Here is a 12,113-nt window from a genome sequence, read left to right on the forward strand (position 1 = left end):
TTGAGGAGGAACTAATCAGAGCCAGTTTAAGTATGCCTTAAAGATGGCCTTGGAGTAGTATTGAATCCTGAGCTTTAGTTCTGCAGGATTGGAGTTCGCTGCTRTATGACAAACTGCAAGACAGAGCATATTAACTGGCCGTTTTCATTTTAATGTTCTGTGTGCGATAATGAAATACTGCCTAAACACAGATGTCTGTTAGGAGAAGATATGTGTCGAATATAATCATTGAAGATTTTTTTCCAAAAAAATATATGTTTAAAGTTCCTTTACACATTATATTTATTATTATTACATTGTAGCTATATGTTTTTATAATRAAGTGCCTTTTTTACTGCTTCATGTGCCCTTATAAACATCCTTACATCTCTRGTAGTCCCATTTTAATGTACTTTTCTGCACTAAAACATAAAAGATCAGCTCAGATCACTAGCCATGCTGCTATTATGTGATCAGTGTTGTTCTGAGCTTCTGAGATTTGAGCTTCTGAGATTAATGAAATATGTATTACTGGTCTATGACAGCTGTTTTGGACTTTGCTATTAGAATGATTTGTATTCCAGTAGGGGCTAAAATTAATCATTTTTGGCTGCAGAGCTATTGCTCAAATGTTCTGGTTTGAATTTCCTGAAAAAATGCTTATTTGAGTGTATCTTCCCCCCCCCCCCAAAAAAAAAAGAGATCTTTAAGTGTCAGTGAAATTTTTTTCCTTCATACCCATTTTTATGTTTTAAAGATCAAAGTCTTTAAAGGGAAGATGTGTGAGATCTCTTCATTTCTGCAGGAAAAAGTAGGGCTATTAGCTGTATGGCTACGATGAATCCAGAAAAACAGCATAATTGTGGTTCTGAATTTAGGAATTCTGAATTAAGTTTTAGGAACTTAACACTGGCTTCTGTGGTGCTAAACTGTCTCCCTGAATATTAAAATGTTTTTGTGCTTAAATATCAATATCAGGCTAATTTTACTGATTTTCTGCCCCTTGCAGGCAGAGGAGAATGGAAATTGAACTATTAAAAACATAGAAGCGGCACAGTTTGTATCTAAAATCAAAAAAAAAGGTTAATATTGAGAAGTGCTAATGTGGTTAAGGCACAGGACTGTGGACCTGGATGCACAGAACCGCGTTCTGTCTACCTTTGAGCGTGGGCAGATGGTCAGAAACGTTTGAATTACTGTAGCGTAAGGAATTGCTACAGCTGCAGGGCTGAAAGGTAGATGTGCATAGGGGCGGAGGGCGTAAGCCATCGTTTTTGCCCAAAGATGTGTGTGTAAAAGTATGGCCGTAACGCATGGTAATATGAAAAAAATACGCTGGCTTAATCCTGTGGTTTGCATAGGGTGTATGTCACCAAGTGGTTTGAAGCTAATCGTTAGCTTCTTTGGTTTGATAACTATTCTTTGAGGTCGCTTGTCCATAGCACAAGCCTCTGTGACCTTTGACAGCTGTTTAGCATTTCTATACAGCAATTAAGAGAGTAACTATGCAGSTTAAACACTGCTTGTGCAGTAGTGAAATAATCTACTTTGTCGCCTTAAACAATAGGTGGCAATAGCAATGTGTCTAGACACACAAGGAAGTACTGTATTCAAAATACCTAAATTATCATGGCAATWGAGGTATGAGACCACACCACAAACCCAGTCAAAATTATTCTTGGCAGCAGCTTTTCATCCCTAAGTTATCTGGAATGTATTTGCATCTTATGAGTCATTTTTTGGGGATCCTCAAATTATATAGTAATTCAGGGTGTTTTATGTTTTGCTTTTAAACAGGGCAGAAAAGCTACAGTTGCTTAACCACAGGCCTGTAACAGCAGTTGAAATACAGCTGGTAAGTAACAATGCTCCTAACTATTCAAAACTCTTAAACAAAAGCAGCTTTAACCTTGAAGATTAATTGAATAATTACTTCCTCATGGTCAGTCATTGAATGTATCCTTTTATACACATCTTTACATTCATAGTTTCTAATCCCCTCTGCTTCCACTCTGAGACCTCCCTTAGAGACCAGCCTATCTTTTTCGCAGGCATATTCTCCACCCTTACATTTGCTTCAGTGTCGTGTATTGAAAATACCTAACAAAATTATTAAAAGATTAGTTACTGTGTCATGCATAGAGAATATAATTACCTAAGACTTTCCGCTGCTGCTCTGTAACCAACTACTTCACTTTTTGACAACTGTCATGAGATGATTGTTTTTATGATTGCATTTGATGTTATAATAGAACCACACAAACTGAAAAAGAATGAGTAATGGCTGATACTGTGTTTTGAGCAGTTGCCCAGAATAAGAAATGAATGTAAGCAGGCTTGCTTAAGGAAAGCAGCCATTATCAATCTGTTAAGCATAATTTTGATGTAGAGAGGTCGTTGCTAAATGGAAATAGCTGGGCCTTGTAGTCTCTGAAACATCTCTTTAGGAATAGAAAATCTTGTGGTAATAAAGAGATTATTATAATAAGGATATTCTTTTATTAAAAGTCTCTTACATTGAGAACATTTGCTTATAGTCTTATCCTGAAACCAAACTGCGTAATAACAGGATTGTATTCCCTGCAAAAAAGGGAAGGATTAAAGAGATACTAGTGGGACTGCTTTTCTTTTGTAGCTAAGGAGTAGCCATTCTGGTGCTGAAGGCATCTCATGCAAGAATGCTTCTAGTCAAGGAATTAATTTTGTATTCTGTGACTGAAAGAGATCTGTGTCGGTCTTGTCATCGGCTCAGCCAASAGCATTAAGGCTTCATCAGTTTTTCTTAGGAAGTTACTCATAAGTGATGATGTAAAGCCTTTCTCATACCTTTGTCAGCTTCATTGCTTATGCCCCAGTTTAGGCAATATGCTGTCTTTRTTTTTGTCTGTCTTTTCCCTCCTCCCCTCAGTTCATTATTATCTTACCTATGCATATTAAATTGAAAACAGTTTTGCTCCTGTGTCTTGTTTCAAGTCCAGGCAGCAAGAATGAGAAAATAAGATCTCTGTATTAGAAGTCAGGTTTTTGTAGAGAGAGTYGTACTTCAGATATTTCAAGGTTAGTAATGTCAAAGTTAGGCAAAACTCATTGCTAAAATTTACAGAATACAGATATGCAATGCAAGTTCAATGTCAGTTCATTAATGGTATGTAACCCTTCTCTAATGACCAAAAGCAGCTGGAAGAAAATGTAATGTTAATACATTTGGGGACTAGTCTGGATTTGTATAGCCGTGGAAGGATTGGGGATGGAGTTATTTCTGTTGTTACATTGATGTACCCGTGTAACTTCAGTGCAAATTTCTCTAAAATAAGTATTAAATAAATTAGGTGGACTGGATTGTTAACACTGTGTTAAATTAAACCTCCTCAAATAGCAGTACATAACTCTTTCGTCAAAGCATGTCAAAGTCTTTCAAGAGTAATATCTGTTAGGAAATTGCAGGCCATTTTTGTTGGTGAAATACTGAGATGAGGAACCATAGCAAGCAAATAATTGTGCTTTTGGATTGCTGTCATGAATCACTTTGGTTTCTGCTGAGGACAGGAGAAAGATATTGCAGCAGTGCAACATCTTCGAACATACAGAACTTCCATCTTCTCAGAGCATCCGAGTATAAATTCATGCAGAGCCATGGAGACTACCGGGATTTTTTAATTTGATGTCAGTAGGGAGAAGATTGCCCGTAAATAGATTTTGTGGAGGCAAGTCTATTTACTGCAGTAGATGTGTGAGAGACWACATACAGAGAAGTAAATATGAGGTCTAAAATTGATTCCTTGATTCTCTTTTCAAGAGACTTCTCCCTGCCACTTAAAACCTTTGAGTCATTCCTGGAATTGAAGACAGAAATAAATGCTATTGAAAATTTCTGACCATTTCATGTCATGTAGGCAAATTAATCATATTTTTTAAAAGTCTTACTTGCTCAAATAATTTTGATGCCTCAAACTTTTATTCAGTGCTGCCTGTACATGGAGTGAAATCAATTTTACCCTGATACACTTTTCATAATTGATGTGAGGCTATAGTTATATTTAATACTGCTTGTTACTTTTTGCCTTTCTGACTTTTTGTTGTTCACTCCTCTGTAAAAGTCTCTTGTCTTTGTATCCAAAGAATAGATGAATTTAGATAAAATAATGTTTAAACTAAAAAGTGAATTTATATTTTGATGTTTTGATCTCATGTTCTTTCTTAAGTCTTTATGCATAAATTGTCATTTTCTTTCATCTCTGTCCTTTCTGGACTATGGACTAGGCTTTATTTTCAAACAATAGCAACAAAATGAGCATGAAATTCTAATTCATGTCCCACTGGGTAAAACACTGTACACATTACAGCTATCCTGACCTCCTGTTTTAATCCTTAACATATGTCGTTCCTGGCTCAGTGATTCACAAAAGGGAAGAAAGACAGTGATGTTGATCTAACCATGACACTGGTGCAGYTTTATTTAATGCTGAATAGTGATGACTTGGAAGATTAAGCAGCTTCTCTTTTAACAAACAAATTGCTCCACATTCCTCTCTTGGTGGAAAAGTAGATTTTAGTTCTGTGCTTTTAAAAACTAGATTTCCATCTCAGAGAGCTTTGTACCTCATGATATGTGCTCTGCATAACCTGACTGGCAGATTATCTTTTATGATTAAATAGAAAATAATTTAATGTATTCTTCTTGAAAATGGAAGATGTTAGAGGATTTATACATTTTATTTTCTCAACAATAGATTTTACTTCCTGTTTCGCATACTTGATTAATTATGTCTCAGAGGGGCTCTAATCCTATCATTCAGTCTTTTACTTTATTTCTTTTTGTTGTTGTTTCTTCTACAAACGTGTTGGCCCTGAACAATTTTGAATTACTGCTTGAGAAGGCAATAGCAGTCATTTTCTCACAGAATATGAACCCCCTACACTGGAGTTAGATTATGTGCTTGACAGCTTTTGAAGTGATCAGAACCCCATTTTCTATTATAGTTTATAGATTTTTAATAGAATCCTTGGCTTATTGTTCAAAYGAACAATAGCTTTTAACCCATAGACTGTTCTGTTCAGTGATGCTGTGGTTTGYTACCCTTCAAATATTACATATACTTGAGACAGTTTTTCAGTTCTGTTCAGAATTTTTTGAGTTCTTCAGTGTGGACTTATTTATTCTCCAACATTTGTGATAGATTGTCTTGTCTCTGTTAAATTAAATAAATAYTAGTTTGAAGGCTTAAAAGAAGCACAGGGAGGATGATGAAGTCTCTTGTACTTCGCTTTTACTTGGGTAAGCAGAAATGTTAAGTGTGATTATAATAAGCGACAGCATGTTCCTAAAACATTTGCCTTTGTTTTACAAAAGAAAAGTCTAGACAGATATRTGTGTATATGTATGTCTGTGTATGTGTCATTTGCTTGCATGTATACATGCCACTATGAACATGCACAGATCTGCATACTTATTTTATGAATAGCATAAACACTTCGTTGATCTTCAACWGAAATCATGTTGATGGTCAGGTTACCTATTATTCTCACGTCATCAGCTTTCTGATCTGTCTTCTTGATAAATAAAATCATTAAAAGCTTCTACAAGTAACTTTRTGCTGCAAGAATTTGTCAGCAAGATTTTGATCTTGCTACATTACTTATCRTGTAATGTAATTCTATTATTACAATCTGATTTGGTAATTATCACTGTTTTGAGCTTCTGAGAAATTCATACATAGTGTTTAATTAAAAAAAAAGCCACTGTTAAAATGCACAGCTGGGAAAGGCTGCATGGTAATAAACTATTCCGCATACACATTTGTTTAATAAATACAGCTTGAGTTCCCAGCAGCAGTCACATTACTGAGCAAYGCATCTGCCAGTGCTTAATGCCACAGCTGATGAGGGATTCATCTTTTCATCCTCTTCTAAGAGGATTCAGGGGATGGATGGTGGATTCGTGTTTTATTTTGCTATGTTAGAAAATCCATACATAGATTTAACTGGAAATAAAGAGCAGAATTGGCAGGCTGTAAGAAATGCCATGCTGGGCTGTGATAAAGGCCAGTCTCTTCCAGTATCCTGTCTGTGATACTGATCACTGATGGGTGCTTAGGGGAGGAGAGAGGAAAACAGAACACGGGTGTCATCCTTCTCTTTGCGTGCTCTGCTTTTAGTAAGTATTTGCCTAATTTTAAGCACTTCAGTTTATAGTCCAGTGATGTACTTGAAATGGAGCAGATACTTAAGTTATAGCTAGCAGTTCTAGGTACAAAGTGCCTAAAGAAGTGAAGTATAGTATTAATTGCTTATTAGTCTTCTAAATAAAGATAGCAGGACTCTCCAAGGTRAGCAGTACGGTGGCTTCAGCTGACTTCCTTCTAATGCGTAGCTATTCCACAGTTCTAAAGATCTGGCCATTTTTATCAATGCATCTAATATACACATTAAGAATCTTAACCCTAGGTACCTAGGCTTGAAAAGTATATACTAACTGCAGAAGAAAACTGCCCTTTCTTTAGCTGTAAGAATTTTCTACCAATTAAATTACAAAATAAGATTTTGCTGCCTCCTTGCTTTGTTCCTTCTTGGCCCTCTTAGAGATGATACTATTTAGAGCACTAGGTAGGGAGAAAATTAAATTTGAAAATTGCTTATTGTATGAATATATTGCAGTGAGATTTTAGTAACTGTTAATGGCTTGTGTGAAATAGAAGTTATTGTTGAGGCCTGCCTTGACAATAGATTAATCTTAATCACATAGCTGCATTTTATATAAAATTTATAGAAAAAAAGAACAACATTGATATGCTATATTATCTGCTACAAAAACATGTTTTAGTTATTTGGGGGTAATTTAAACTTGAATGCTGAAAAGCAGTCATGACCTTGGAATTATTTATTAGAACAAGAAGCATCAACAACATGGTTTCTGCCTTTTTTTTTGTATACATTTCAAGAACATCCTTGCTGTTAGCCTTGAGAAAGAGACGTGCTTGTCTTGCTGCACATCAGGGTGCTTTTTATCTATAAACTATATTATCGTAACATTGCCTCGTTTCACTAGTTGCACAAAACCGGTAGTACTGAAAATACACAGCTCAGTGGAAGCTTCAGTTGAGGATACCGTGCAGTTTGCACATGGTATCGTCTGTGAGGATGATCTATTTCCATTTGGCTCGTGTGGCACTGCCAACATAAATATCTTATGTCACATACTTATTAACAACATTTGCATTTTTGTTTTCTCTAGTGTAAACTTTACATTCCTGACCGCTTACAGTTTCAATCTGTTGCTGTAGCAGTGTCAGCCAATTCCAAGTTAGAGGTTAGCAAGGCTTTTTGATACTCTTTCCTGTATCAGTAAAATTCTTGCTAGGAAAGTAAGTACTTGAATACAGTTGTTTCTTTTCCTCTTTTATGTTTTTTCTTATGCATAATTTTTCTTCTGATCATCATAATACTATTTTCCTAGTACTGTCTTTGTCTTATAGATGCAAATCAGGAGACTGTGCTAACATCTGTTRAATCTAGGATGAGTCTGAATCACCTTCTGTTCYCTTTGCTATCTGTTTTCCTTTAGCATAGTGTCATTTCTTTCTCTATCTACATGTTCTCTGTGCTTAATTTTTGAGTTTTTTGCTTTGGCTCGCTGCTTTGCTGTTTCCTAATTGYTTAGGTTTTCAGAAGTCACTGCTCTTGATGTTTCCCTGAAGAGTGAAAAWTTTGAATTTTATAGCTTATGCTTTTGTTCTTTTGAACTCTTGAATGGTAATATAGCAAGAGAGTGCTGAAACATCAACATGAGTAATAAGCTGCCCATCCTGCCAAACGTAGATTTTTGTCTGTCYGTGATTCCTGTGTTAGCACTGGCAGTCAGACTCATGCCTCCGAGCCGCTGAGAGGTGAGCCCTTGATGAGTTTGCTACAGCGGTTTAAGGAGTTACCACTTCCCTCTAGCAGAGACTGCTGATCTGACAACAGGAGGGGATTTGGAACTACATTACCTGCTCCTCAGCGCAGAGCCCAGCATTTTGCTGTGCAGCCTGCTTTCCCAACAGTTTCATCTGAGACAGCAGTTACAGCACTAATGCATCTGAAACGCGAGAGATGATTTCCATTGTCGACTCTCCGGTAAAGCATGATTTCTTAAACTGCCAGAGCAATCACCGGAACTCGTCTGTCAATGTCTCACGTCGCTATCTGCAGCTTGCCAGTCCTGCAGGCTTTTGCGTTCAGCCGGAACAAATGCCATYGACATGACTGTTCGTGTTAGGAGCTGCAGCATTGCTCATTCAGCCCCCAAGAGCTTGTAGGAAGCTGTGATTAGACATTCATGTAAGCAAATTCGGCCTTAAATGCCGAGGYTAGGAAGAGCTGATATTGATCAGAAATCGCTCTGTATTGTCTCTTGAGGAACTCTGATCAAACCCTTGCGTRTAACTCAGGTCACCTGAAGCAAGCACCTGAAGGAGAAAGTGCTTGGCAAAGGAAGGGGAAACAGATGTCTAGGAAGGGATGAAATTTAAATGTGAAAGGGCAGACTTCATGTGATCCAGTAAATCAGATCTAAGCCAGGCAAGGTGCCAGTTTTGTGAAAACCTGAAAGCAGTAGGATGGTAACAAATGCATCAGACATTGGACCCTGCAGAATAAATCAGTCTTAAGTAATTTTGCCTGTCCAAAGAATATAGGTTTTTCTTTGTAATACTGTTGTCTCTACCATTCCTGCTGCTATGGTGCCATCACCTTTGGAGTTCAACGCAGGAGTAGTTAATAAYATTATAATCCTGTCCAAAAAACAGACTGACAGTGCTTTACACAATYTAGCAGCGCAGATCACCGTTCCATGGAGGATCTCATCCTTTGCTCAGGATGATCCCCAGAAAGTCATCTGCAGACAGGTATTCGTGGTCTGCCCTTTGCTACACRAGTGGATTCTAGTTTGCTTGATTTCCTCTCTTCAAGGATTTGCAGACAATGGCTGGTGAAAGATGAGCAGATTGGGCAAAGAGCTCATAGGACACTGAAGAAAGTTTTTAATTGAACATACCACTGTTCTGGTTTTAAAAGAGAATATGCATCTGCATAGCTGCCGATTTATAGCCAGAAATGATTAAACCTACACTGACTTGGAACTGTAATTAATATACATCACCATTCTTCAAAGGAGATTTTAAAGGTCTTTGTATAAAAAGAAAATCGGAAGCCCCACAACACTAATTGGTTTCGTTTGTGTTTGAAGAGTTCATWTGGCTTGCTTTTCCAGTCCTCTTGACATGCTTTTCCTTTTAACAACTAGTAATGAATTAGGGCGGTTGTTTTTACTGGTAGCAGTGATATAAGAGTTCTCACAGCTCCACTGTGATAGTAGGCCCCTAATTAATCCTAGGGAATCTTACTGTTRATTCATGACAGCTTGTTTTATGTTGTTCATAGCTTTTACATTCAGRGTGCTTGCAATCTAAATAAACTCCAACCAGATATGACTGTTGTAGGATCAAATGGCCTTTTTTATGGCCTCATTACTTRTCTTCTGGATGAGGGATAAGATACCACGATTCAGACAACTCCTTTCAGGTAACCTAGTTCTCCCATAAAAGCACAGCGAGTTGGGAAACTAGATCTGCACATCCGCTAAACGAAAGGCCTGGCGCAGGGTATCTGGTGTGTGGGTTGGGAGAGGCTTTAGCGCAAACCAGGGCGGAAGGCCTGTTCCGAGCGTTTTCTTTTCCTTGTTTTAAAGAAAACAGAATCTCATTAAGGATTGCCAGTTGCTATGGTTAATGGTGGAGCTCTTTTTTCTCTTTCTAAATATTATGAAAGTTCATCTTAGTTGCTTTTGTAATGGGCTAATTTTTTGTAATGTGTTTGTAATGAGCTAAGACAATGCATTGCACCCGCTGAAATGGCATTTCCCTGTTAGTTTACTCCTCCTGCTTGGAGCTGAGGAAGGAAGTGTGGTTTTGATGACTACAATAGATTGTTTTTGACCTGCAGATGGTAGAAGAAAGTGAAGAAAGACTAACAGAAGAGCAGATCGAATCACTTCTACAGACAGTCACCAGTATTCTTCCAGGGGATCCGGAGGAACAACAGCGAGAATCACCCATGGCAACTGAAGACAAAGGTGACCAAGAATAGAAAGTGTCTAGAGAAAGCTGGCCACGTTTGTGGCAGAAGATAATCAGTTATTTTTTTTCTTCTTTTTATTTGATCCGGTTTAATCTTGTATTGGACATGATTGTACAATATGTCACAATTTTTATTATTCTGAGATGATGAGAGAAACAGTGTTTACAAGAAAGCGTGGAAAAGGATGCTATTGTTTCAGCATTTTGAGAGATAGGAGAATGATGGTAATTTGGATGGTAATGTAGCAGCCTGAGAAATTACAGGGCACAGAATCCGAAGCTTTGGCTTTTTTTCCATTACACGTATAACAGCTGTAGATTTCAGTAGGCTTACATACAACTGGCAATGTTTTAATTATCATAGCAGTACTATAATTATAATTGCTTTCATATGCTTTTGAATTGCCCAACTGTTTTTCAGAATGCAGTTTACAATACAAAGCCAACTTTTGGAGCTCTTTGTGAAAACAGCCATTTTCAAGGATCAGTACATAGGATAACATACAAGAATTGCTTAGTGTTTGTTCAGACAAGTTCAAGTAGGCTGGCGGAGTCATGGAAGTGTGAGGAACTGTGTATAAGGTAACAGTCAAGGCTATCTGACAATCACTACTGCATACAAGATAGATCCATCAGCTAAAGATCATCAGCTAAATCAATGTATTGCCACTGAAATCCTCTGAATTAGACCAGTTTATCCCCACTGAGGATCTGGACTGTAATGTTAAGGCTCCAAGTCAAACAAGCAGAAGAATGTTTAAAAATGAGGTGTCTGTTTTCCCTTTGAATTGTTCTGCTGTTCGAATATTTCAGTGTAGATCACAGTCTTGCATTCCACGTCAACAGTACTGTCTGCCATGGAATAAATGAATGCGTCAACACTTAAGTGATGTCCTCATCTAGTTTAGAAAAATGAGGATCAGTCCTGGCTGAAGCAGAAATTTCTGTGTGCAGAAGCTTTGTCCAATTAAAGATTTCAGGGTCAAGTATTTAATGTTGAAAGCATTTATTATTATGATAAATCTTTATATATATGTACACACAGTCATGTGTTACAGATGGCACTGGTTTTCTACTGTGACTGCGGACTATTCTTGTACAATTGTTGTAATGTATTGGAAATAAAAATAAAGTTTGAAGTACATCCTGCGAATTTTGCGGCTTGTAGACAAGATATAAGAACTTGAATCAGAGTCTATCTGACTTTTATTCCCCCTTCTCTGATGGTTTTATTTTGTTATATTGGGAAAAAAATTCACCTTTTCGGAGTCTCAGTTGTGCCGTATGTGAAGGGACTAATAATTGCCATTTTGGAAGGATTTATGATACGGATTTTCTTTAATATTTGTAAGCTTGTTTGATGTTTGGAGGGGAAAGGAAGATGCTGAAAAATATATTCGTTAGCTCCTAAGAATCATTTTTCTTACATTAAATGCGTGCCAGGGCTGAAGACTAAAAGTGCATTTTGGCAAGGTAAAAGGAATGCAGTATTAAAAAGAAAAGTCCTCAGCGATTTTTGTGATAAATCGAAATATATTTTCTCGCTAAATGTGTAAAGAAGCAAAAGAGATGAATAGATCATCTCACTCAATGATGTAAAATTAATTTTAAAATTATCATTTTTTACTCTTAGTGGTCATTGGTGTTGTTTGACATCATGTGACCTTGGGCTACAAGTGTATTTACATTTTATCTGTCTTCTTTTTTAAAATTAAGTTGTTGAAGCATGTTCTAAATTTATGAAAAGCAGAAGGAACCAGATCACAAGGTATCTGTAGCCAACAAGAATATGTTAACGGATCTCTTAAGCGGACTGCTCCATCTTGGGAACTGATGATTTTTTTTTTTATCATAATGGATTTTTGCCAGCATCCATGTTGTGTTCTGCTGTTTATATTGTACAAGATACAAGGAACTGCTCACTTCCGATTTTATTTAACCTTCTTAACGAATCGATTCCAGATGGAGACATGTATTTAAACTCATACAAATGCATGCGTAGCTTATTTAGTCTCAGTTAAG

General features: G+C 37.0%; 1 protein-coding gene across 4 annotated transcripts in view; it reads left to right on the forward strand.

Moving 5' to 3' along the window:
• CRCP (CGRP receptor component) overlaps nucleotides 1-11,233 on the forward strand; it is a 33,321-nt gene extending 22,088 nt beyond the window's left edge. For all 4 annotated transcript variants that reach the window (XM_085309246.1, XM_085309245.1, XM_085309247.1 and 1 more), the window contains 2 exons: nucleotides 1,777-1,834; nucleotides 9,958-11,233. In XM_085309246.1, coding sequence (XP_085165372.1) covers nucleotides 1,777-1,834; nucleotides 9,958-10,101 — 202 coding nt within the window. In that variant the 3' untranslated portion in view covers nucleotides 10,102-11,233. The remainder of the gene's footprint in view (nucleotides 1-1,776; nucleotides 1,835-9,957) is intronic.
• Nucleotides 11,234-12,113: the final 880 nt, after the last annotated feature.

This window comes from Rhea americana, unplaced genomic scaffold, assembly GCF_003343005.1.
Source record: "Rhea americana isolate MKP2758 unplaced genomic scaffold, rheAme1 scaffold_295, whole genome shotgun sequence".
In the NCBI taxonomy this organism is placed as follows: domain Eukaryota; kingdom Metazoa; phylum Chordata; class Aves; order Rheiformes; family Rheidae; genus Rhea; species Rhea americana.